The sequence below is a fragment of the Hyla sarda genome, chromosome 11 (assembly GCF_029499605.1).
Source record: "Hyla sarda isolate aHylSar1 chromosome 11, aHylSar1.hap1, whole genome shotgun sequence".
NCBI lineage: Eukaryota > Metazoa > Chordata > Amphibia > Anura > Hylidae > Hyla > Hyla sarda.
Window position 1 is genome coordinate 103,961,758 of NC_079199.1, and position 27,808 is coordinate 103,989,565.

The 27,808-nt window shown below is 44.6% G+C and overlaps 2 protein-coding genes across 4 annotated transcripts in view; one reads left to right on the forward strand and one right to left on the reverse strand.

The window, feature by feature from the left end:
• The window catches only part of PAQR6 (progestin and adipoQ receptor family member 6), a 32,146-nt gene extending 26,020 nt beyond the window's left edge, over nucleotides 1–6,126 (forward strand). The window contains exon 8 of the mRNA XM_056545879.1: nucleotides 673–6,126. Within this exon, the coding sequence (XP_056401854.1) occupies nucleotides 673–944 (272 nt within the window). The 3' untranslated portion in view covers nucleotides 945–6,126. The remainder of the gene's footprint in view (nucleotides 1–672) is intronic.
• A 3,877-nt stretch (nucleotides 6,127–10,003) lies between these two features.
• PMF1 (polyamine modulated factor 1) lies at nucleotides 10,004–27,032 on the reverse strand. Of its 3 annotated transcripts, none has more exons than XM_056546256.1 (7): nucleotides 26,699–27,032; nucleotides 25,114–25,219; nucleotides 21,859–21,959; nucleotides 20,155–20,350; nucleotides 13,088–13,129; nucleotides 11,608–11,674; nucleotides 10,004–10,138 (listed from the first exon to the last, which is right to left on the reverse strand). In XM_056546256.1, coding segments are annotated over exons 1-7 (660 nt in total). In that variant the 5' UTR covers nucleotides 26,845–27,032; the 3' UTR covers nucleotides 10,004–10,136. The 3 variants fall into 3 exon arrangements, 2 of the variants coding, with proteins under 2 accessions (XP_056402231.1, XP_056402232.1); XR_008848838.1 differs by lacking the exon at nucleotides 10,004–10,138 and adding an exon at nucleotides 18,176–18,290 and having other exon boundaries at nucleotides 26,699–27,019; XM_056546257.1 differs by lacking the exons at nucleotides 10,004–10,138; nucleotides 11,608–11,674; nucleotides 13,088–13,129 and adding an exon at nucleotides 18,170–18,290 and having other exon boundaries at nucleotides 26,699–27,020.
• Between the last annotated feature and the right edge of the window lie 776 nt (nucleotides 27,033–27,808).

Here is a 27,808-nt window from a genome sequence, read left to right on the forward strand (position 1 = left end):
GACATACATGGAGCGGGCATGGTATGACATCACGAGGGGGCGTGGCATGACGTTACGACCATTTCTGCCGGAATCCAGCGTTTGTTCAGAACAACGGGTGCTGTGTCGGGATCACCGGGGTCCCACCCCCCACGATCTCCAACCTGCTGATCTCCTGCCCGCAGAGCTGTGTTGACCACCACATGGAGCGGTGCCCAACACCCCCTCTTTATATATCTATATGGGAGAGCCGTTGCGCTTGTGTATACCCGCATGGAAGGGGCGAATGGATCGCAGCTATGTGCACAGATCCAAGCATTGGGAGAGCTGGGGGGCCACGCAGGAGATCAGGCGCTTATCCCACAGGATAGGGGATAAGCTGTTAAAGGGGTACTCCACTGCCCAAGCAAACAAAATGTTCCGAACGCTGGGTGCGGGCTGCGCTGGTCGTGATGTTACTCCTACGCCCCTTGTGACGTCACACCACGCCCCTTCAATGCAAGTCTATGGGAGGGGCGTGCCACGCCCCTCCCATAGACTTGCATTGAGGGGGCGTGGCATGATGTCATCCGCACCCAGCGTTCGGAACGAAATGTTCCGAACGCTGGGGTAGTGGAGTACTCCTTTAGGTAGCGGCGTTCCCCTTTAAACAATAGGCCTGATGACACAATGTGTTTACCTGTCTCCTTGTAGGTCACAGCCACCAGCTCTTCCACGTTTGTGCCGTCCTGGGCACGCACTTCCAGATGGAGGCCGTCCTCGCCGACAGATCATCTCGCCAAGCTTGGCTCAGTTTACATTCAGAAGCCGACACACTCGCCAGCACCTTGGGGGTCGTGGCCACTTCGGTTATCGGAAACATCTTTCTCATCTGCTTCTTCACCGCGACGCTGCTCTGGTCTCCACGTGCCGACTCTATTCTCCAGAATCACATCCCAGGGGAGGCCAGAATGAAGCAACATTGACCATGCAGCCCTATGTAAGGACATAGAAGGACTAGTAGAAAGGCAGGTATATGTCTCAGCATTAATAGCCATATTGGGGAGTCCTCAATCCTTACTCTAGGTCTTATCAGTGGTGCCAAGCATTTCACCAGCTCATCTCAACCGATGGGCTGAGACTTGAAATGTATTTTTGCAAAAAAAAAATATATATATATATATAAATATATATATATATCTATACTAAGGAATATATAAAAGGAAATTAACAGCAGCACAATGTACATAACATAGTGAGTGGTTATCAACCTCCGTTCCTTATATCTTGTGGAAGTGTACGGTCCATTTTGCTTGATCATGTAGGTTATGTTGCTGATGTAGTCGTCTTAAAGGGTTACTCCGCTCCCCAGCATAGATGCGCCCCCTCCCATAGACTTGCATTGACGGGGCAGGGTGTGACGTCACGAGGGGGTGGGCGTGAACACGGAAGCCCGCACCCAGCATTCAGAGCATTGAGTTCCGGATGCTGAGGAGCGGAGTAACCCTTTAAGATTTGACCACGGGAATTAACATTGAGGACTCGTCCGGGACCTTTAAACATTGGGGGCTCGTCCGGGATCTTTAAACATTGGGGTCCTTTTCGGGTCTTTAAACATTGGGGGCTCGTCCGGGATTCTAAAACTTTGGGAGTTGATATGGAATTCTTAAGAATTTACGGCTCATCTGGGATCTTGAAACATTGACTGCTCGTCCAGGCTCTTTAAACTAGTGCATTTGGGATCTTCATACATTGTGTTCTAATCTGGATCTTTCAACAATGGGGGCTCATCTCGGGCCCTAAAATATTGCAGTCCCATCCAGGATCTTTAAATATTGGGGCTTGTCTGGGATCCTTAACCCCTTAAGGACTCAGGGTTTTTCCGTTTTTGCACTTTCGTTTTTTCCTCCTTACCTTTTAAAAATCATAACCCTTTCAATTTTCCACCTAAAAATCCATATTATTGCTTATTTTTTGCGTCGCCAATTTTACTTTGCAGTGACATTAGTCATTTTACCCAAAAATGCACGGCGAAACGGAAAAAAAAATCATTGTGCGACAAAATCGAAAAAAAACCCGCCATTTTGTAACTTTTGGGGGCTTCCGTTTCTACGCAGTGCATATTTCGGTAAAAATTACACCTTATCATTATTCTGTAGGTCCATACGGTTAAAATGATCCCCTACTTATATAGGTTGGATTTTGTCGCACTTCTGGAAAAAATCATAACTACATGCAGGAAAATTTATACGTTTAAAAATGTCATCTTCTGACCCCTATAACTTTTTAAATTTTCCACGTACAGGGCGGTATGAGGACTCATTTTTTGCGCAGTGATCTGAAGTTTTTATCGGTATGATTTTTGTTTTGATCGCACTTTTTGATCACTTTTTATTCATTTTTTTAATGGTATAAAAAGTGATCAAAATACGCTTTTTTGGACTTTGGAATTTTTTTGCGCGTACGCCATTGACCGTGTGGTTTAATTAATTATATATTTTTATAGTTCGGACATTTACGCACGCGGCGATACCACATATGTTTATTAATTTTTTTTTTTACACTGTTATTTTTTTTATGGGAAAAGGGGGGTGATTCAAACTTTTATTAGGGAAGGGGTTAAATGACCTTTATTAACACTTTTTTTTTACATTTTTTTTTTGCAGTGTTATAGGTCCCTTAGGGACCTATAACACTGCACACACTGATCTCTAATGCTGATCACTGGCGTGCATTAACACGCCTGTGATCAGCATTATCGGCGCTTGACTGCTCCTGCCTGGATCTCAGGCACGGAGCAGTCATTCGTCGATCGAAGGAGGCAGGTAAGGGCCCTCCCGGTGTCCGGTCAGCTGTTCGGGACGCCGCGATTTCACCGCGGCGGTCCCGAACAGCCCGACTGAGCAGCCGGGTCACTTTCAGTTTCACTTTAAAAACGGTGGTCAGCTTTGACCGCCGCTTCTAAAGGGTTAATACCGCACATCGCCGCGATCGGCGATGTGTGGTATTAGCCGCGGGTCCCGGCCATTGATGAGCGCCGGGACCGATGCGATATGATGCAGGATCGCGGCGCGATCCCGCTTCATATCGCGGGAGTTGGCGCAGGACATAAATATACGTCCTGCGTCGTTAAGGGGTTAAAGGGGTACTCCGGTGGAAAACTATTATTTTTTTTTTTTTTTTTAATCAACTAGTGCCAAAAAGTTAAACAGATTTGTAAATTACTTATATTTAAAAATCTTACCATTCCAGTACTTATCAGCTGCTGTATACTACAGAGGAAGTTGTAAAGTTTTTTTCTCTCTGACCACCGAGCTCTCTGCAGTCACCTCTGTCTGTGTCAGGAACTGTCCAGAGCAGGAACATTTCCCCTAGGGAACCTCTCCTGCTCTGGACAGTTCCTGATATGGACAGAGGTATCAGCAGAGAACACTGTGGTCAGGAAAGACCTATTCACCTTCCTCTGTAGTATACAGCAGCTCATAAGTACTGGAAGGATTATAATTTTTCTATAGAAGTAATTTATAAATCTGTAAATTTTTCTGGCACCAGTTGATTAGAAAAAATGTGTAACTCCACCGGTGTACCCCTTTAAAGATTGCGGTCTTGTCAGGGATCTTAAAACATTGAAGGCTTTTCCAGGATTCTTAAACATTGGGGGATTATATGGGATGTTTAAACATTGGGGGCTCGTCTGGGATCTTTAAACTGGCTCATTTTGGGTCTTTATACATTGTGCTCTAATCCTGGATCTTTAAACATTGGGGGCTCATCTGGGATTCTTAAGAATTAACAGCTCATCTGAGATATATAAACATTGGGGACTCCTCTGAGATTTTTAAACATTGAGGGGCTCATCTGGGATTCTTAGGAATTAACAGCTCATCTGAGATAAACATTGGGGCTCGTCCAGGATTTTTAAACATTGGGGGCTTGTCCGGGATTTTTAAACATTGGGGGCTCATCTGGGATTTTTAAACATTGGGGGCTCGCCCAGGATTTTTAAATATTGGGGGCTCGTCCGGGATTTTTAAACATTGGGGGCTCGTCCGGGATTTTTAAACATTGGGAGTTCGTCCGGGATTTTTAAACATTTGGGGCTCGTCCGGGATTTTTAAACATTGGGAGTTCGTCCGGGATTTTTAAACATTGGGGGCTCATCTGGGATTTTTAAACATTGGGGGCTCATCTGGGATTTTTAAACATTGGGGGCTCATCGGGAATTTTTAAACATTGGGGGCTCATCGGGAATTTTTAAACATTGGGGGCTCATCGGGAATTTTTAAACATTGGGGGCTCATCGGGAATTTTTAAATATTGGGGGCTCATCTGGGATTCTTAAGAATTAACAGCTCATCTGAGATATATAAACATTGGGAGCTCGTCCGGGATTCTTAGGAATTAACAGCTCATCTGAGATATCTAAACATTGGGGACTCCTCCGGGATTTTTAAACATTGGGGCTTGTCCGGGATTTTTAAACATTGGGGCTTGTCCGGGATTTGTAAACATTGGGGGCTCATCTGGGATTCTTAAGAATTAACAGCTCATCGGAGATAAACATTGGGGGCTCATCCAGGATTTTTAAACATTGGGGGCTCGTCCGGGATTTGTAAACATTGGGGGCTCATCTGGGATTCTTAAGAATTAACAGCTCATCGGAGATAAACATTGGGGCTCGTCCAGGATTTTTAAACATTGGGGGCTCGTCCGGGATTCTTAAGAATTAACAGCTCATCTGAGATATATAAACATTGGGGGCTCGTCCGGGATCTTTTATCTAAAACAGACAATATAGCATAAACTCAGGCAACTAGAAAAAGCTGTTGTATTCCTTGCATCCTTACTGATCCCAACACGGTATTTTAGATTGCCGGGTGTTTCCTGGTGCACAACCTTCAAAATAAATAAGTAGTGACTAGTACATGTACATAACAGGATATTGAATATTAAATGCTTTTTGATTGTAATTTTAGAAGCACTTTAGCTAGTTGGTTAATGCCTGTCCTGGGCTTTCTGGGAAATTTTCTTTTAATAAATCCCCAAAAGAGCTGGAGGAATTAGTGCAGGAACATGGAATGTTTAATATAAATGTGGGAAAAGGACTGCGTGTTCTGATGGGCGGATCGGTCCTGGTGCCGATTTGGTTAAACTCCTTCACTTAGTGGGGGGGGTATTGTCAGGAGTTTTGTACAAGTAGATAGGTTATTTTGCATGTGAGTTTTAGGGTCGAATTGTTTTGAAGAAGGATTTGAGTAAACATGAAATTTGATTGGAAGGATTTTTGGGTTTATATTGGGGTTTTCCAAGAAATTAATATATAGTACTAGGGGCAATAGACATTATACAGTATAATTCTAAATATCCAGCTGCTACGCTGAGTCAATTCATACTTCGAAGCATTGGCTAAAGCAGTGTTTTTCAACCAGGGTGCCTCCAGTTGTTGCAAAACTACAACTCCCAGCATGCCCGGACAGCCGTTGGCTGTCCGAGCATGCTGGGAGTTGTAGTTTAGCAACAACTGGAGGCTCCGTGGCCGGAAAACACTGGAGTAGAGGCGCACTCTCTGCCTAACGTGACCACAAGAGATCTATCTGGTAGCAACTGCTCTGGCGCCATCTTGTACTTGAAGGGCAGTTTTACCATTTTGGTTTGTCTTAAGGTAGGTTGCTATGTATGATGGGACTGAGCATAGCCCTATACTTCCTTCACCTGCATGGAGATCTACAGCTTTCTATGTAAGTGTCTTATTACTTGATGCTGCTATTAATTTCATAACATTCAATTTTCATAAATCTTTTTTGAATCTGCTGCTTTTTACTTAGAACAGATTGTTCAATAGTTAAAAAAAAAAAAAAAAAAAAAAGACTTAACGAGAGATGAGCGAATTTACGGTACGAATCGCCGAGTACAAATCTCAAGCTTCGGCAGTCAATTAGTTTTGTCTAGGAAAAGCAGTTCCGCTTTCAATTCCCTGCAAATATTTGGTGCAACTTGTTTTTAAGCGAATTGGAGCACTCGAAAGGCGGAACTACTTTTTCTAGACAAAAGAAATCGATATTCGTATTCATACTGAGATGAATACTGTCTTAGGGAATCGAAGGAGACTCAGTCAGCGGAACTACTTTTTCAAGTAAAAACTAATCAATATTCGCATTCATACTTAAATTCATACTGTCCAGACTTTTTATTTTTTAAGCAAATTGGAGCCTTAAAGGGGTACTCTGCCCCTAGACATCTTATCCCCTATCCAAAGGATAGGGGATAAGATGTCAGATCGCCGCGGTCCCGCTGCTGGGGACCCCGGGGATGGCCACTGCGGCACCGCACTATCATTGCTGCACAGAGCGAGTTTGCTCTGTGCGTAATGACGGGCAATACAGGGGCCGGAGCATCGTTACGTCACGGCTCCGCCCCTCGTGACATCACGGCCCGTCCCCTTAATGCAAGTCTATGGCAGGGGGCGTGACGACCGCCACGCCCCCTCCCATAGACTTGTATTGAGGGGGCGGGGCGTGACATCACGAGGGGCGGAGCCGTGACGTAACGATGCTCCGGCCCCTGTATTGCCCGTCATTACGTGCAGAGCAAACTCGCTCTGTGCAGCAATGATAGCGGGGTGCCGTAGCGGCGATCCCCGGGGTCCCCAGCAGCGGGACCGCGGCAATCTGACATCTTATCCCCTATCCTTTGGATAGGGGATAAGATGTCTAGGGGCGGAGTACCCCTTTAAGTAAGCGGAACTACTTTTTCTAGCCAAACCAAATCGATACTTGCATTCATACCGTCTGATGTGACTTATTTTATGGAATCGAGCACTTGAAAGGCAGAACCACTTTTTTCTAGACAAAACAAATCGATTTTTGTATTCATACTGAGATTAATTCTGTCTGAAGTGATTTATTTTTAAGAGAATCTGAGCACTCAGTAGGCGGAACTACTTTTTCTAGTCAAAAAATTTATATTTGTATTCATACTGTGTAGAGTGAAGTTCTTTAGCGAATTGGAGAACTTAGTAAGTGAAACTACTTTTTTTAAACAAATTTGAGCACTTGAAAGGCGGAACTACTTTTTATAAACAAAACAAATCAATATTCCTTTTCAAACTGTCTGATGTGACTTTTTTAGGGAAATGGAGCATTTGAAAGACAAAACTACTTTTTCTAGCCCCCCCCCAAATTTTTTTTTAAAAATAAATAGTCGCATCCATACTGAGATTCACGGTGTAGAGTGAAGTTCTTTAGCGAATTGGAGAACTTAGTAAGTGGAACTACTTTTTTTTAACGAATTAGAGCACTTTAAAAGGCGGAACTACTTTTTGTAGACAAAACAAATCGATATTCGCATGCATACTGAGATTTATACTGTCTAGAGTGATGTTCTTTAGGGAATTGGAGCACTCAGTAAGTGGAACTACTTTTTTTTTTTATAAGAATTAGAGCACTTGAAAGGCGGAACTACTTTTTGTAGACTAGAGTGATGTTCTTTAGCGAATTGGAGCACTCAGTAAGCGGAACTATTTTTTCTAGTTAAAACAAATTGATATTGCCATTCATACTGAGATTCATACTGTCTGATGTGACTTTATTTAGGGAATCTGAGCACTACTTTTTTCTAGTCCCAAACAAATTTATAATTCAAATTCGTACAATAAATTCGCTCATCTCAGCTCTTAACTTACGGACGGTTGTTGATGTGTTAAAGAGCCTACCACTGACTACGCGCAGACTCATCGAGGTCTTATTCCAGCTTCCAGCCCCCCCCCCCCCTAAAATCAGACACAAAACCTTGACTCGTCTGCTATATCTTCAGTGATTTTTTTGTTATATATATTTGTGGGAATGCTTAGTGACCCCCCCAGTGGGATCTATACTGGTCTCCATTGTCACCAGGCTTTCCCAGACATATTTTGTGATTTAAGGGGGGGGTGGGGGTGGGGGGGGTTGCGCTCCGGCGGTGACTCTCCTGTGCCTTCTCCAGCTTGACCGAATGTACAATTCTCCTTATTTACAAGGACTAACTACAGGATACACTGTTACTGATTTCTCGCATACGATGTCGTTAATTTTCTATAAATTTTTTTCTAACACAATTTATTTTTGTAACAAATATTTACGTGTTTTTTTTTTTTTTTTTTTTTGTCGAATATTAACTCTTTCATTCAGGTTTTTCTCTACGACACATTCCAGAGGCCTCAGTTACTCCTTTTTTTATAATCTGCTTGTCGCAATAGAATGTAATACATGGGGCGATTTGTTTGTGACTACTGAATAATAACTAAATACATTATTTTTCCCCCAGATATTAAAGGGGATCTCTTAATAGGGTAGGACCCTAATAGTAGGGCCGATATTTACTGTCCAACCGTATATACAAAGCGCACATCCCCTGCCAGTCAATGGAAAGTGTAACAACCAGTGTTTTCCAACCAGGATGCCCTTCAACTGTTGCAAAACTACAACTCCCAGCATGCCCAGACAGCCGAAGGCTGTCTGGGCATGCTGGGAGTCGTAGTTTTGCAATAGCTGGAGGCACCCTGGTTGGTAAATACTGGTGTAGACTATATAACCAAACAGGAGGGAACCCTACTGTCAGTATATGATGTGGCCCCACTAGCTACAACAGACCACGCCATGCTGGGAGTTGTAGTACTTCATATCCGGCAATTGATTGGTATGATGTTATAATGGGAACCACTACTTATGTAGGTGCACTTCCAGTAGTGACCTGCAGGGGGCCAGGAAGCTCCTCCACTACTCTCAATAACACCCCAAAAATTTGGGTCCTATGGAGGTTAAAAATAAATAAATAAATAAAAAAAAAAAAAAAAACATATGGCTGATTTCTCTTGTAAGTGATATTGCAGCCTTGTTCACTTTACTGAGCTGTAATACCAGGCAAAACCTGTGGAGTAGGTGTGGCGCATTGTCTGAAAGGAAGCAGCCATTTTTTTTTCATAGTGGGCGGAGATATGCAAACGAACCCATTTTTTAGGGAGATGCCTAAGTCTTTACCCTGTACCCTTGACCCCCAAGTATCTAATAATCATAATAACTGGAACCCTATGATTGTTGCGTCTTTAACCCCTCGATACCTGGGGACACCTTCCCCCCCCACACCCCACTCTTACCCAGGTGCCTTGTAATAATTCCTTTTTTTTGTGTAACAAGTTCTGTGTTGTCAAACTTTGGTAATAATGGAAATAACCGCGGGCATTAAAGGAGTAATAAACCTCACGTGTCTGTGCCCATGTCTCTTCCAACACATTACACCGCCATATATATAAGTCTTACAAACGTTTATTGCAATCTGCATTCATAACACAGTGACTAGTACGAGAGGGAGAGAAGCTTATGACGTCGTATATGGGGCGGACAGTAATAACGTGACTATACCGCTGATGTGGCATCATTCTCCACCGGCAAGGAAGGGGTTACTACATACGATACATGCGGAGTGCACACATCAGGTGACCAGAATAGGCGCTAAAAGCCATATAGAGTATTGTGGAATATCATCCTGCATCCACTGTAAACTCCACTAGGGGGCGCCAACAGCAATAAGGAGTTTGGTGCCCTTTGAAAGGGGTACTCCACTGGCCAGCGTGGAACTAAATGTTCCGAACACTGTTGCCGGCCACGCCCCCTTGTGACATCACGGCCACACACCCTCAATGCAAGTCTATGGGAGGGGGCGTGACAGCCGTCACGCCCCCTCCCATAGACTTGCATTGAGGAGGCGGGGCCGTGATGTCACAAGGGGGCGTGGTCAACAACAGCGGTCGGAACATTTATTTCCATGCTGGCCAGTGGAGTACCCCTTTAAACACATGCAGTGGGGTAATCGGCATTGTACATCTATGCCGGACCAGAGGTGACTGGCAGCGCCCAGCTCCAGCCGTAGATAGTGTCCCCGTGTAGCTAGAACATATAGAGGTGTGTGCGCAGTCAGCGGAGGCTACATGGGACTAGTCCATTGCGGTGATGGAAGCGCCATGATGGGGGTTGTAGTCGTACAGGGATGGGTTTAGACTGGACCATAGAATCTTCTGTAAGCCTCCTGGAACCCAATGTGATCCGCCAGCTCATCGCAGTCCGGGTTCAGCTCACACACCTCTCTCTTGGCTTCCAAAGGGGACCTCACTGGGGCCCCAAATGTCCTCTGAGAACCCCCATATATCCTTTGGGGCCAAAAGAATGACACAAAATAAGCTTAGATACAACAGCATCATACATTATAAGCTTAGATACAGCAGCATCACACATGATATATACAGGGTAAATGGACACACAATAGGCTTACAATGGCTCAGCAATGTCATACATGATAGGCTTAGATACAGCTACTCAGAAGTATCACACAATAGGCTTACAATGGCTCAGCAATGTGGCTTTGATAGGCTTAGATATAGTTACTCAGCAGTATCACACAATCGGCTTAGATACAGCAGCATCACTCAATAAGTTTAGATACAATGGCTTAGTAGTGGCACGCATGATAGGCTTAGATACACAGGGAAATGGACAGTATCACATGATAGGCTTACACATAAGGCAGGTCAGCAGTGTCAGACATGATAGGCTTAGATACACAGGAAAATGGACAGTACCACACAAAAGGCTTATATATTACAGCTCAACAGTGTCACGTGATAGGCTTAGATACACAGGGAAATGGACTGTATCACAGAATAGGCTCAGATATAGCAGCTAAGCAGTGTCACGCGATAGGTTTAGATAAAAAGGCTCAGTAGTAGCACACATGATAGGCTTAGATACAGCAGTTCAGCAGAGTCGCAAATTATAGGCTTAGATACAATGGCTCAGCAGTGGCACACATGATAGGTTTAGATAAACAGGGTAATTGGACAGTATCACATAAGATTAGATACACAAGGTAAGCAGACTGTCACATGATAAGCTTTAATACAGCAGCTGAGCAGATGGTATCAAACAAGATATTAGATACAGTAACAGCATAAAATATAAGAGACTTAGATACACTGGATCACCGATAACTATAGTTAGATACACTGGATCACCGGTAACTATAGTTAGATACACTGGCTCACCGATAACTGTAGTTAGATACACTGGATCACCGATAACTATAGTTAGATACATTGGCTCACCGATAACAATAGTTAGATACATTGGCTCACCGATAACTATAGTTAGATACATTGGCTCACCGATAACTGGGGATCTTACACGGTACTTACAGGTTGGGGATCTTACACGGTACTTACAGGTTGGGGATCTTACACGGTACTTACAGGTTGGGGATCTTACACGGTACTTACAGGTTGGGGATCTTACACGGTACTTACAGGTTGGGGATCTTACACGGTACTTACAGGTTGGGGATCTTACACGGTACTTACAGGTTGGGGATCTTACACGGTACTTACAGGTTGGGGATCTTACACGGTACTGGTTGGGGATCTTACACGGTACTTACAGGTTGGGGATCTTACACGGTACTTACAGGTTGGGGATCTTACACGGTACTTACAGGTTGGGGATCTTACACGGTACTTACAGGTTCTGGATCTTACACGGTACTTACAGGTTGGGGATCTTACACGGTACTTACAGGTTGGGGATCTTACACGGTACTTACAGGTTGGGGATCTTACACGGTACTTACAGGTTGTGGATGTTGCTGCGTCTGTGTCTTCTGGCAAAATTAGCCGATTCTTGTCTAGAGATGAAAGCTGGAGGAGGGAGACGGGAGAAGATTAGATACTTGACATATCATGTGGTATAGTCTGCACAGTGTCATCTGTCAGCACAGTACCACTTCCCTTACTCTATGGATGGATGCTGCACATTACCACTTCTCTAGTTCTGTATGTATGGATGCTGCACAGTACCATTTCTCTAGTTCTGTATGTATGGATGATGCACAGTACCACTTATCTAGTTCTGTATGGATGGATGCTGCACAGTACCACTTCTCTAGTTCTGTATGTATGGATGCTGCACAGTACCACTTCTCTTACTATGTATGGATGCTGCACAGTACCACTTCTCTAGTTCTGTATGGATGGATGCTGCACAGTACCACTTCTCTAGTTCTGTATGTATGAATGGATGCTACACAGTACCACTTCTCTAGTTCTGTATGGATGGATGCTGCACAGTACCACTTCTCTTACTATGTATGGATGCTGCACAGTACCACTTCTCTTACTATGTATGGATGCTGCACACTACTTCTCTCTATGTATGGATGCTGCACAGTACTTCTCTCTATGTATGGATGCTGCACAGTACCACTTCTCTTACTATATATGGATGCTGCACACTACTTCTCTCTGTATGTATGGATGCTGCACAGTACTTCTCTCTATGGATGCTGCACAGTACCACTTCTATTACTATGTATGGATGCTGCACAGTACCACTTCTATTACTATGTATGGATGCTGCACAGTACCACTTTTCTAGTTCTGTATGTATGGATGCTACACAGTACCACTTCTCTAGTTCTGTATGGATGGATGCTGCACAGTACCACTTCTCTTACTATGTATGGATGCTGCACAGTACCACTTCTCTTACTATATATGGATGCTGCACACTACTTCTCTCTGTATGTATGGATGCTGCACAGTACTTCTCTCTATGTATGGATGCTGCACAGTACCACTTCTCTCTATGTATGGATGCTGCACAGTACCACTTCTCTAGTTCTTTATGTATGGATGCTGCACAGTACCACTTCTCTTACTATGTATGGATGCTGCACAGTACCACTTCTCTAGTTCTGTATGGATGGATGCTGCACAGTACCACTTCTCTAGTTCTGAATGGATGGATGCTGCACAGTACCACTTCTCTTAGGCCAGGTTCACACTAGGTTTGTGTTTACATCTAACATATACGTTTTATACAGGAAGAGGATAAAATGTAACAGTAATGGAATCTGTTCCCTATGATTTCTATTACACTTTATTCTCTGCTTCATACAATGGTGTAATCTACTATTTTATGTATCCAGCAAAATTAACTAAAATATAAAATAACGGGAACCGTGAAAAGTAAACCCAAAACAGTGTGAACCCGTCCTTACGCTGTATTATGGACAATACTGCTGATCTATAGTCATTGTATTCAGAACCAACCTTCTGCGCTGCGGGAATCGGCCACGCCGCTGCGATCAGGATCTGTAGGAGACATTACAGGTTATGGATGAGGATAAGATTGTTCCCCAACATTAACAATATACCAGTGAGTTACAACCTTACACATTTCTGGCCCTTTAACCCCCATTCATAGTAAAGAATCCCTTATCTCTTAATATTACACGAACCTCGGCGCCCCAGGACCAGGGCAACCAACCCCAGAAGAACGGCCAAGATGATCAGTCTCATGGCTGAGGGTCTCGTGTTGGTCGTCGTCTTCTCCGTCCACTGATGTTCAGCAGCCATCGGTCCATATACTTATACCCCATCACCTGGCAGCCTCCGGCTAAGGAGGGGCCCCGGCCGAGCGCCAGGGGGTTTACAGCGGTCAGCTGGCATCAGGAAACCTAAATTTACAACCCTCTGAGCCAAAAATCAAAGCTGCAGAAGTTAACCCCTCCCTTCCTGGAAAACAGTTGCCATCTGTATTTTACCTCATAGAAAGGCTGTAGTCAGGGGTGATTAATCGTTATCAGTAGTCGTGGTCAGGGGTAATTAATGGTAATCAGTAGTCTTAGTCAGGGGTAATAATGGTAATCGGTAGTCGTAGTCAGGGGTAATAATGGTAATCGGTAGTCGTAGTCAGGGGTAATAATGGTAATCGGTAGTCTTAGTCAGGGGTAATAATGGTAATGAGTAGTCTTAGTCAGGGGTAATAATGGTAATGAGTAGTCTTAGTCAGGGGTAATAATGGTAATGAGTAGTCTTAGTCAGGGGTAATAATGGTAATGAGTAGTCTTAGTCAGGGGTAATAATGGTAATGAGTAGTCTTAGTCAGGGGTAATAATGGTAGTCATAGTCAGGAGTGATTAATCGTTATTAGAAATCGTAGTCAGGTGTGATTACTCGTTATCATTAATCGTAGTCAGGTGTGATTACTCGTTATCATTAATCGTAGTCAAGTGTGATTAATCGTTATCAGTAGTCGTAGTCAGGTGTGATTACTCGTTATCATTAATCGTAGTCAGGTGTGATTACTCGTTATCAGTAGTCGTAGTCAGGTGTGATTAATCGTTATCAGTAGTCGTAGTCAGGTGTGATTAATCGTTATCAGTAGTCGTAGTCAGGTGTGATTACTCGTTATCAGTAGTCGTAGTCAGGTGTGATTACTCGTTATCATTAGTCGTAGTCAGGTGTGATTACTCGTTATCAGTAGTCGTAGTCAGGTGTGATTACTCGTTATCAGTAGTCGTAGTCAGGTGTGATTACTCGTTATCAGTAGTCGTAGTCAGGTGTGATTACTCGTTATCAGTAGTTATAGTCAGGTGTGATTACTTGTTATCAGTAGTCGTAGTCAGGTGTGATTACTCGTTATCAGTAGTCGTAGTCAGGTGTGATTACTCGTTATCAGTAGTCGTAGTCAGGTGTGATTACTCGTTATCATTAGTCGTAGTCAGGTGTGATTACTCGTTATCAGTAGTCGTAGTCAGGTGTGGCCAAATATAGGGATGTAGAGAACAGAGTCTACGGTCCAAGACGCCACATACTGAGCACCATCAGGTAACCGAGGGAGTGTTAGTCCGACAATTTCTGGTCATGTAGCTAAAGGAACAAGGCGAGCTGGCCCTTCTGCCGCACAGCTACAGTTCATAAAGGGTTAAAGGAAGAGACTGAAGTATTATGACCTTAGGCCGGCACAGGCGGAACCCACAGCGCAACACCATAGAATTATTCGCTCCTCGTCCTCCTCTCTCTCTGCTATTAACATGAACAAGGAAACATTTCCGTCAGCGGTCAGACCACAATGGGAAGGTTGGGTGGACTTGATGACCCGGGCGGCTGGAGCCACGTCTTGTAGAGCGGTGTGGAGAGGATCATGTGTCAGTACTGACAGTCCCCATAACACAGGGTCCGTCTCATAACCCAGGATCTCATGTCAGCCAAGATGGCTCCTAGAGCGGTGTGGAGAGGATCATGTGTCAGTACTGACAGTCACCATAACCCAGGATCTCATGTCAGCCAAGATGGCTCCTCACCGCCACAAGACAACAACCTGCATCAGGAAATCCCAGAAGACAAAAAGTCACACATCTTTCCCACATTCCTGAATGGCAGTTCTGTGTTTAGATCACAGTCCCATCACTGTGTTGCTGGGAACTAGGCAGATTAGTCTTGGAGAGTGTCAGCGTGTCACTGTTATGGTGTAAATCTCTGCATAGTTAAAGGGGTACTCCACAGGAAAAAAATGTTTTTTTTAAATCAACTGGTGTCAAAAAGTTATAAAGATTTTAAAATGACTTCTATTTAAAAATCTTAACCCTTCCAGCTGCTGTATGCTTTACAGGAAGTTGTGTTTTCTTTCCAGTCTGACCACAGTGCTCTCTGCTGACACCTCTGTCCATGTCAGGAACTGTCTAGAGCAGGAGCAAATCCCCATAGCAAACCTCTCCTGCATCGGACAGTTCCTGACATGGACAGAGGTGTCAGCAGAGAGCACTGTGGTCAGACTGGAGAGAACTATACAACGTCCTGTGGAGCATACAGCAGCTGATAAGTACTGGAAGGGTTAAGATTTTTATATAGAAATAATTTACAGATCTTTTTAACACCAGCTGATAAAAAAATAATAATTTGTTTTCCACCGGAGTACCCCTTTAATGTTATCATATAATTTCGGGGCAGATGCCGGAATGTTCTCTGGTTCGGGGTGCAGAGCTGTTATAGATGGCCGCTGTCTGAGGTCGGTCTGGCCGGATCTCCGAGTGATGAGGGGGATGGAGTTCAGAGGAGATGCAGCAGCTGAGCCAGACCGCTGCCCGAGCACAAACCACAGACTGTTTACAGACAAAGAAGACTGGAAAAAACATGGTGTATTTAAATCTCAGCAAACAACCACCAACCCCATCATCCCCAACGTCACCTCAGAGTCAGGTTCATCCAGAATAGTTAAATCACACAATTTCTTATTATAAACCTGCATAGAAAATTAACCCTTCAGAGTGCTGACAAGGTGATGGTAGGGCTGGGTGGTATGACCAAATATGTGTATCACAGTATTTTTGTAACTTATGGCGGTTCCAACGGTATATAACGGTATTTCCCAGCGCTGCGCTGTCCCCATCGGGGTAAATACTCATGTCACCCTGCTCTCCTCGTCCTCCTGTTTGTTGCGGGCCGCCGGTGCTGACACTCTTTACTGTACGCTGTATCCCTATGCCCAGGCTGCAAAAGATAAACAAAATAAACTTAAACGCACCTACTTCGGCCTCACGCTCCTCCTGGAGACGGGAACATCAGACAGCCGTCAACCTAACACCGGCCGCAGCGATGTTCCCATCTTCTTACGTGACAGTGCGCTAAACCTATCACCGGCCGAGGCGGAACATCGCTGCGGCCGGTGATAGGGTGACGATTATCCAACGTTCCCATCCCCAGGAAGTAGGTCTGGACCGATGAGGGGGGGGGGGGGGAAGGCGAGTTAAAATTTATTTTGTTTATCTTTTGCAGCCCGGGCATAGGGATACAGCGTACAGTAAAGAGTGTCAGCACCGGTGGCCTGCAACAAACAGGAGGACGATTATCTCTCATTTTCTGAGAGCTGAGCTGTTTGCCAGTAGTACTGACACCTGGACTTCATTTTCCTTACTTCTCTTGCCAATCAAAGCACAGCACATACTGCAGTCTGCTATGCCATGACATAGTGCTGGAGAACATGCACTGGCCTGAACAGGCTGTCAATGTGCTGGGGTTAAGGGTTATTGATGTGCTGGGTTTGCAAGGTGCAATGCGAACAGGAAGGCAAAGCAACAAAAAGGAAGGGGTTACACTAAGAGCTGCTTTTGTTGCTGCTGCTGCCAAACTATAAGGAAGGGGAAGATTACACTGCAGCACTGTGGGCATACAGCAGTAGATATACAGAGGTTCATGGGTGGGCAGAGAGGTGAGGGAAGCCTTGATTTACCTTTCAAACACAGTGTAGATCATCTTCAGCAGGCAGACTGGCTAAGCCTGCAAGTACACAGCCCAGGCTTTCTTATGCACACAGCATATGCTTAACCCCACCCAAACTTCCTGTAATTTGTCCTGGTCTAGCTGTTACTAGAGACAGATTTCCCCTGACAAAAGGTAGTATCCTGTGATTAAAGGGGTACTCCGGCCCTAAGACATCTTATCCCCTATCCAAAGGATAGGGGATAAGATGTCTGACTGCGGGGGTACCGCCGCTGGGGACCCCCGCAATCTTGCCGACCACGGGGCCAGAGTATCGCGACGTCACGACTCTGCACCGTGTGACGTCACGCCACGCCCCCGCTATGCAAGTCTATGGGAGGGGGCGTGACAGCCGTCACGCCCCCTCCCATAGACTTGCATAGCGGGGGAGAGACGTCATGATACTCCGGCCCCGTGGTCGGCATCCGGCAGATTGTGAGATTGCGAGGGTCCCCAGCGGCAGGACCCCCCTCGGTCAGACGTCTTATCCCCTATCCTATGGATCTCCTATAAGATGTCTTAGGGCCAGAGTACCCCTTTAAGAGACCAGGTTAAATTACGGGATAGCTTCTGCATACACTGACTTTCTTATATATTAAGACATTGCTCTCCTGCTCAGATACAAATATGACAGTACTGTAGAGTATACTAAAGCCATTTACTTTCTAGAACACTTCATCTTCTATATACTGCTGCTAAAATAAGCCATATATATATATATATATATATATATATATATATATACACACACACACACACACATCTATATACATATATATATATATATATATATCTCTATATATCCCATCTGTGGTGAGATGTAATCACTAGAGGTTCTGATGATATCACATCCTCTTGTGATTCCGCTGCCGTGGAGACCTTGTGCGCATAAATATCACCGTCCCCATGAAACGTTTGCACGTATCTGACACTAGTCACTCGGTTACTGTGGAGATACTGATATAGATTAGAATAGTATTTTTAATTTATGCGCATAGAAAAAAAACATCAGCAGCGAATGGGGAAAAAAAAACAGCTTTATTAACATGGAAGGTATCAAAACAAAATATCAAAATAGATTTTCCCCCCCCCACTCACAATATGGAGAAAGATTTTGGGAAAAGGCTATGGAAATTGGCGTCAGACATCATATCATCGCCTCCTTCGACCCTTGAAAGGACAGAATGAGTTCCCTCTGGGCCTGACTCAGATTCTATAAAAATAAAATAAAAAAATATTGTTGGACCCAGGAACACAATGGCCCTTATTTCCTAAGAGTGTTGTGTAGGTTTCTTTGTGGGTTTTAATTCCCTACAATTTATTTTCCACGGTATTTACTAAGGTTTCCCTACATTACGTTTATTTTTTTTATATATATATATTTATTTATTTATTTATATTTTATTTTTTTCTCATCTGTCAGGTTTTTCCCAGTTGAAATCCACCACAATTTCGGTGGAAACCTTAGTAAATATGTTGGATTTTTGTGAAAATGTCGGGAACACGCCCCTTTTCTGTGACCACACACCCTTTTTTTGTGTTTTCTTCGCAAAATGGAGTGTAAGGGTGCATGCACACCACGTTTTTGTTATACAGTTCCCGTATATGGTTTCAAGTTAAAAACCATATGGAACTGTATAGAAAACCGTATGCATTGACTTAACATTGTAAACCGTATGTCAAACGCATCATCCCGTTTAGTCCGTTTTGCATCTCATATGGTTTTGTCCAGTTTTTTTTTACCCGTACCCAAAACTGTAGTCTACCACGTTTTTTGGTCCGGGTGAAAAACTGTATTAAACCGTATAAGTTTTTATTTTTTTACATGGGAGTCAATGGGAACCGTACAGAACTGCATGTGCGCACGGTTCCATCAGGTTTTCACCATCCTTTTTTTTTTTTTTTTTTTTTTTTTTTAAATCAATTTTTTTATTAAACAGTTTTGCATAAAACAAAGAACATACAAAAACACAACCCCCACCCATCCCTCCCATACAAAAAACTCCCACCCCCCTCCCCCAGTCCCATGTCCTTCCCCCAAAACTATTTTAATGTAGCACTACAGCGAAAACAGCAGGAACCATAAGTTTTTTGACTTTGCACAGTTTTTTTTTTTCTTGGAATTTCAATCAAACAAGTGAAACCTTATTCAAAATGGAGTGAAAAGTTAAAAACGTATACGTTTTTTTTCTTAAAAAACGGATGCAACCAGACATCATTTTTCAATCCGTATACAGTTTTCAATCGTATATGGGTTAAAATTTGTACACACTTTTTGATACAGTTTAGTCAGGTTTTGAGGAATCCGTTTTTCATCAAAAACCCTGATACAGGAACTGTATTGCAAAAACGTGGTGTACATGCACCCTTAGACTGTTTTTTTCCCAATTCTGGCGCAGACAGAATTTCTGGCACAATGTGCAAGAATCTGGCGCACAACCAGACAAAACATGTCGGGTTTGCAATAGTAAATGAGGGCCAATATTTCCAAGTAGAGATGAGCGAACTTACAGTAAATTCGATTCGTCACGAACTTCTCGGCTCGGCAGTTGATGGCTTTTCCTGCATAAATTAGTTCAGCTTTTAGGTGCTCCGGTGGGCTGGAAAAGGTGGACACAGTCCTAGGAAAAACTCTCCTAGGATTGTATCCACCTTTTCCAGCCCACGGGAGCACCTGAAAGCTGAACTAAATTTATGCAGGAAAAGTCGTCAACTGCCGAGCCGAGAAGTTCCTGACGAATCAAATTTACTGTAAGTTCGCTCATCTCTATTTCCAAGCAAGAGCAAAGTGTTCCTAAACTTTCAGCAACCTTATGAAATGTCATAGTGACAGGTCAGACGTTCTGATTCAGTGGGGTCCAGGAGCTGAGCCCCCGATTGTAAAATAGAGGGGCAGAAGCATCTGTTGAGCTCTGAGCCTCTTGTTTGGAAAGTCTATGAGCCTCCTTGTCCTGTAATAGGAATGTTCCTGTACAGCAGCTCACTATCTGTTATCTAGCATGCTGGGAGTTGTAGTTTTGCAATAGCTGTAGAGCAGCAGGTTGGGGAGCATGATGTCACTGTATCAGCATTATTACCTGCCAGGCCTTCCGCCTCGCTTCGATCTCTCTCCGCATCTCCTCTATCTTCTCTCTCCCGGCCAGGACGGACTGGGCCAGCCCGGCGTTCTCCTGCTGTTTCTCCTTTAGGAGTCGGCGCAGATATTCCCGCTGCTGGAGGAGGTAAGGCACAAGATGGCTGCACAAGTCTTCCTCTGGAATCCCGCTAGGTCGCCTAGAGAGTAAGAATAAGTCGTCTTTCTGTATGCCAATACATGGCTATGCTCACATTTTTGTTTTGTTTTTGTTCTCAGAATGATTACATCACATGATGGACACCGATGGTACCTGCTGGACCTCGTTGACTACTAAAGGAGATATATCGTGCATCAAAACTTATCCCCTAGGGCAGTGGTCTTCGACCTGCGGACCTCCAGATGTTGCAAAACGACAACTCCCAGCATGCCCGGACAGCCATCAGCTGTTCTGACATGCTGGGAGTTGTAGTTTTGAATCATCTACAGGTTCGCAGGTTGAAGACCACTGCCCTAGGGGATATGTTTTAGATCAAGGAAGGAAGCGCTAGGAACCCTCCCTGCTCTCCCCAGGAACGGGGGGTACCGACCCCTGCACAAAGCGACAGCTGACACGCTTTCTCCATAAATCCCTATGGAAGAGACATTCGCCTATCTCCGGCTCTCCCATAGAGATATATGGAGGGGGTGTGTCATCCGCTGCTTCGTGCAGGGATTGTGGCGCGCCATTCCTGGGGAGAGCAGGAAGCCTGTGCAGGAGATGGCGGGGGAGTCCCAGCGGTCGGACCCCTCTGCAATGTAAAATTAATCCCCATGGGGATAAATATTTATGCATGATACTTCTGTTTTAAAAAGGTCTATCACAGTGTTTTCCAAACAGTGTGTCTCCAGCTGTTGCAAAACTACAACTCACAGCATGCCCGGACAGCCTTCGGCTGTCCGGGCATGCTGTGAGTTGTAGTTTTGCAACAGCTGGAGACACACAGTTTGAAAAACACTGGTCTATTGGGTTTCCAGAATTTAAAGGGGTACTCCGGTGAAAACCTTTTTTCTTTTAAATCAACTGGTGGCACAAAGTTAAACATATTTGTAAATTCCTTCTATTAAAAAAATCTTAATCCTTCCTGTACTTATTAGCTGCTGAATACTACAGAGGAAATTCTTTTCTTTTTGGAATGCTCTCTGATGACATCACGAGCACAGTTCTCTCTGCTGACGTTATTATAATAATAATAATAACACTTTATTTATTGTTGTCCTTAGTGGGATTTGAACCCAAGTCCCCAGCACTGCAAGGCAGCAGTGCTAACCACTGAACCACCATGCTGCCCTTAGCATACATCTGCTATGCATGGTTGCTAAAATGGACAGAGATGTCAGCAGAGAGCACTGTGCTCGTGATGTCAGTGTTCCAAAAAGAAAGGAATTTCCTCTGTAGCATTCAGCAGCAAAAGTACTGGAAGGATTAAGATTTTTTAATAGAAGTAATTTACAAATATGTTTAACTTTCTGCCACCAGTTGATTTAAAAGAAAAAAGGTTTTCACCGGAGTACCCCTTTAACTGAAAAACAAAAACACTTCTACCATTAACTCTGATGCAGATGTGAACTGATACACCTGCACTGATACACTGTAACAAACTGTCAGGAAGAAGAGAGATTGGGTTGATGTGGATTGTACACACTGAATACAGAGAACGGTTCTCACCACTGTGGTTCGGGTTTATTCCCGGCCTCACTCTCCAGTTTGTCCAGAGAATCGAGCAGAGCCTCCAGGTTCCCTTCATCCTTTATCTCCTGAATCTCAGCCTGGAAAAAAAAATAGAAGAGGAGTGGACTGAGAACTGGAGTCTGAGCGCTGAGGGCCCCCCCCCCCCCCCCAAAAAAAAAAAAAATAAATAAAACAAAATATAATTATAAATAAAATTATATATATGTTGTAGTTGTAGAGTTGTAGTTTTGCAACATCTGGAGGTCCGCAGATTGAAGACCACTGCATAGGATTTAATACTCACGTGTCCCCGCCGCTCCGGACCCGTCACCGCTGCCCTGGAGGTCGCTCCATCGCTGTCCCCGTTGCTCCGGAACGTCTCTGCTGCCGGCCGGGTATCCTCGCTCTCCGTCGCCGTCATCACGTCGTTACGCACGCCGACGCACATACGCGACGACGTGATGACGAGGAAGGAGAGCGCCGGCCATACAGGGGATCCCTGAACGTAGAAGATATCGAGGAGGCAGGTAAGGTCCCTCCCGGTGTCCTGTAAGCACTAACCCGGCTATTCAGTCGGCTGTTCGGACCGCCGCGGTGTAATCGTGGCGGTCCCGAACAGCCGGACTGAACAACCAGGTTAGTGTCACTTTCCCTTCAGACGCGGCGGTCAGCTTTGATCGCCGCGTCTGAAGGGTTAATACAGGGCATCACCGCGATCGGTGATGTCCTGTATTAGCCGCTGGTCCCGGCCGTTGATGGCCGCAGGGACCGCCGCGATGGGGGTGTATTCGCCGTATAAGACGCACGACTTTTCCCCCCCAGTTTTGGGGAAGAAAAAGTGCGTCTTTTACGGCGAAAAATACGGTATGTTATGTTCTACACATACTAGCTTACACTTGGGTCATTCACCCTTCAAGGCCTGGATTACACAAGACCTATAAAGTAGTCCTGTACCAAAACATTAGTATCCGATACATTATGGCCGCCATTTATCATTGTAGGTGTAAGTGAAGCATTTTTCTACACCATTTTTTGTGTGCTGGTGATGTGTAGGAGAACCAAAATGTATTAAATGGTCGCAGAGCATTTCATAAATTTTGTGCAGGTCACATTTTCTGAAATTTCTCTCTTCACATACACCAAAAAGCAAAGCGAAGTCTGGGCTGGTGTCGTTTTAGAGACTTTTCAGTGGATTTGCACCTTTTTTTGCGCCTTTTCCAAAAAGGCGCAGTTCATGAAACCCGTCCATGTCATGTGTATTGCCAAATGCAGTGGATTGCAACTCAAAATCAGCAGACGTGTAAATCAAAAAGCACAAATAAACCCTGCTTGCGCCTTTTTTGTGCCTTATCTAGACACAAAAAAAAGTCTAAAGACAATGATAAATGTCGGCCTGGATTTTTTAGAGGCATAACCCCTTTAGGGTCCGTTCACACAGGCGGATTTCTTGAGCTTTTTTGCATTCTATTTTGTACAGAAAATCTGCAGCGGATTTGACTACCATTGCCTTCAAAAGGTCTGCAGAAAATCTGCAAAATTTGCCACTGTAGCAGATTTTCTGCTGACCTAATGAAGTCAATGGAAGCAAAATCCGCTGGAGAATTTCTGCAGCAGCTAAAGATAGCACGGGCCTGAAACTACTCGGGATTGCGTGTTAAGGGTTGGGTCACACCTGCCGTATTTTGCTTCATATTTTCTGCAGCTGATTTTGCTACCCAGACTTCAATGGGTAGGAAAAAAACGCAGCAGCAACAATACGGCACATGTGACCCACCCTAAAGTGATAAATGATTGTTGGAAGTCTGATCGGAAGCGGTGGTCCTCATGAGCCCCTTGTGACTGGTGCAGGCAGCAGTAGGGCCCCTGTGTCACCCACGGCTCCATTCACTGATGAAGATCACACTTAAAGGGGTACTCCGCTCCTAGACCTCTTATCCCCTATGTCAGGCCCAAGGCCTGATTATTAAAATCCTATATGTGTATTATAAATTATAACTGTGTGTGATGGATTATCCAAGACATGGGTGAGAGGTCATTCAGACGGTGTACCCTTTTGTGTATTGCATTTTATTGGGGGTCTGACTGTTTGTATCTCCTTTGAAGTCAGAGGCCCTTTGAAGCAGCAGGATGTAAGGGGAGGGGGGAATGGAGTCTCCCTCCAAAAAGGCAGATATATAGTATTTAACAATGCTAGACTCAGTGTGTGTTCAAGGCTGTACAAAAAGCTGACAAGAGCTGGACTCTCACTCACTGAAGGACGGCTATACCATCATGCTGTAAGAACATCATTTTTGTTTTCTGAACTTGTCTTGCAAAACTCTTTTATATATTTTTTATACCTGTATGTCATTTGTTCCTGTATTTTTATATAGTCAGCACTGTGATACCTTTTATCAGATTAAATGTTTAATTAATCAGCTCTGGTCTTTGATCTCTAAATATATGAGCTCACCTTTCTGAAGGCAGCTCAGGTGGAAACACGTATATCTAAGGGTTAATTTGGTGACTTGCTGGGACTAGTAGTGTATACCCAGAGGTCTGGTGGCCTTAACCCTTGCACCATCACACTCTCTCTAATGTCTTGGCTGGACCGATAGGGTGTGATCGTGACACCCTATCCAAATGATAGGGAATACGATGTCTGATCGCGGGGCCCTGTCGATGGGACCCCCGTGAACTCTGCTGCGGCACCGCAGTCATCGGGTGCACAGAGCGAACTTTGCTCTGTGCCAGATGACTGGCGTGCGGCGCCGAAGGCTCCTTATGTCAAGGCAACGCCCCGCTCGTGACGTTACGCCCTCCCTCTCAATGCAAGTCTATGGGAGGGGGCGAGACGACCGTCTCGCCCCCTCCCATAGACTTGCATTAAGGAGGTGTGGCCTCACGAGCACACGAATGCTGGGTGCTGCAGAGAGATCGCGGGGTCCCAGCTGTGTCCTTTGGATAAGATGTCTAGGGGCGGAGTACCCCTTTAAGTGTTATCTTTTATTGAGGCCATTTTTGGCTATATTTGACTTTCATCACTTTTTTTTTTTTTTTTTTACAACCTCATTGTGAGCGATAAATAATAAAATATTTGTTTTGCTCGGGTCATTACAGATGTGTCCATACAAAGTATGTGTATTTTTGAATTTTTTTTTTATGGCTTTTGCAAACAAAAAAGGAATGTAATGGAAAATGTTACATTTTCTTGGGGGTTATTACATTTTATTTATTTTATCTACTCAGACGCGATCTTTTCTGATACATTACATTGATGGAGGCGTGCAGCTGGGTGACAAACTGGTCGTAGATGCTGCGGGTGATCTCCGGTTGCGTCTTGTAGAACTTCCGGTAACAGCGAGCGAATCGCTGATAACTGTGGAGAGAGGAAAGGGTTAAGGTCCTAATAATTCAGTAATTCATAGCGGCACTATAACGCACACATTACGGTGTTCCGGTTTCTGGGAAAGCTGAGTGACAAGCAATACAGTGACGGCCGTATATGTTTTCATTTTACTTTCCCAGAGGCACAAACAGGCAGAAATATAGTAGAAATAACTATCAGGCAGGTAGACAATGCGGTGATACACAGTTTCCATAGTAGATACTGCGGTGATACACAGTTTCCATAGTAGATACTGCGGTGATACAGTTTCCATAGTAGATACTGCGGTGATACACAGTTTCCATAGTAGATACTGCGGTGATACACAGTTTCCATAGTAGATACTGCGGTGATACAGTTTCCATAGTAGATACTGCGGTGATACACAGTTTCCATAGTAGATACTGCGGTGATACACAGTTTCCATAGTAGATACTGCGGTGATACAGTTTCTATAGTAGATACTGCGGTGATACACACTTTCTATAGTACATACTGCGGTGATACACACTTTCTATAGTAGATACTGCGGTGATACACAGTTTCCATAGTAGATACTGCGGTGATACACAGTTTCCATAGTAGATACTGCGGTGATACACAGTTTCCATAGTAGATACTGCGGTGATACAGTTTCTATAGTACATACCGCGGTGATACACACTTTCTACAGTAGATACCGCGGTGATACACACTTTCTACAGTAGATACCGCGGTGATACACACTTTCTACAGTAGATACCGCGGTGATACACACTTTCTACAGTAGATACCGCGGTGATACACACTTTCTACAGTAGATACCGCGGTGATACACACTTTCTACAGTAGATACCGCGGTGATACACACTTTCTACAGTAGATACCGCGGTGATACACACTTTCTACAGTAGATACCGCGGTGATACACACTTTCTACAGTAGATACCGCGGTGATACACAGTTTCTACAGTAGATACCGCGGTGATACACAGTTTCTACAGTAGATACCGCGGTGATACACAGTTTCTACAGTAGATACCGCGGTGATACACACTTTCTACAGTAGATACCGCGGTGATACACACTTTCTATAGTAGATACTGCGGTGATACACACTTTCTATAGTAGATACTGCGGTGATACACACTTTCTATAGTAGATACTGCGGTGATACACACTTTCTATAGTAGATACTGCGGTGATACACAGTTACACACTTTCTGTATGGAATTATCTACCGCCAATGTCATCAGCTGTTCAGGTTACAGCAGTAATGTCATCTATGAGGCGGCAGCCAATCAAATTGATGGCTCCAAACGATACAGCCAATCACAAGCAACCAACGCAAAACAAACAGCCAATCAGGCTCGCAGGCAGACGAACAAATCAATTAGAAGCCCGGTGATAGCCAATCACGTGACAGGGAACGCGACAAACTAGCCAATCAGGTTGAAGGAAGCACCAATCAGGACGTGACGTGGCTCTCACCTTCCCGCCTCCACCAGCCCCTCCAGGAACTTGTCCACCAGGGTTTTGAAGATAAGGAGCCGCCCCGGTCTGGGGGACGCCGGTTCTGACGGGCCCGCATCTTCACACGGCGGGGCTCTCTCCTCAGCTTCCATCTTGTCCGCCATCGGCGATGTCCACGCCCACCTGTTCTCCCGCCAAACTCGTCATTAGTTGTTCTAGCTGTCACTCAATAGAACCCACCCTGGTGGAACGTGATTGGCTGAAGTCACGTGACGTCGCTCTGTAGAGCGGATGGGACACGACGGTGGGCGTGTCTTTAAGATCCCTATTTGGTTACTGGCATGCGTGAGGACGCACAGTGGTCACCTAGTAACGGGCGCAGCTGTTGCTAGGCAACTGTTGCTTGATTAATACCAAAGTTTTTAAGAAAGTTTTTCCCAAAACTTCTATAAATAAATAGAACTGGATGTGTGAATAAGGTCCTAGAGTTCGGGACTCAGCCAATTTTCACCTTAAAGAAAAACTCCAGAATAGAAAAATTGTCCTCCATAGTGTCTGCAGTAAAAAAAATAAAATAAAAATACATACCTTCCTTCGCGCCCCTGGTGCCTCCGGTAACCCACTCCGGTCTCTGCCGCGATCCGCTTACTGGTTTCCAGTGGTCGGGGCGTCATACTGCACTCAGCCAATCACCGGCCGCAGCAAAGTCCCAACTCGGTCGGCGAGAGGCTGAGCGGCAGTGTGACGTTTTTGGCCCCGGCACCTGCTACCTGTACTAATAGACAATATCGCCCAAGGTGTCACTCCTGACACCCCCTGCAATCGACCTATCTATAGCAGAGATGCGGAGCGCAGGAGAAAGTTGCTTCATTACTGCAATAGATAGGACGATCACATCGGGTGTCCTGAGTGATTCCCGATGTGATCTTTCCTTAACTGCAGGTACTACTACTCCCAACATGGAGCACACTCTACCTCATGCTGGGAGCTGTAATACCTGCATTAATAGACAGATCGCAGCGAGTGTCACTCCTGACCCCTGTTGCGATCTGTCTATTAATGCAGGTGCTACAGCTCCCAGCATGGAGCAGAGTGTGCTCCATGTTGGGAGTAGTATTGCCTGCAGTT

What these genes read in the sequence shown, in the direction of transcription:
- PMF1 (XM_056546256.1), bottom strand. Translation starts at nt 26,844, where the DNA reads ATGGCGGACAAGATGGAAGCTGAGGAGAGAGCCCCGCCGTGTGAAGAT. An exon ending in GGGCTGGTGGAGGCGGGAAG is followed by an intron (nt 25,220 to 26,698) that starts GTGAGAGCCACG and finishes CTCTCTCCACAG; the next exon opens with TTATCAGCGATTCGCTCGCT. An exon ending in AGCTGCACGCCTCCATCAAT is followed by an intron (nt 21,960 to 25,113) that starts GTAATGTATCAG and finishes TTTTTTTTCCAG; the next exon opens with GCTGAGATTCAGGAGATAAA.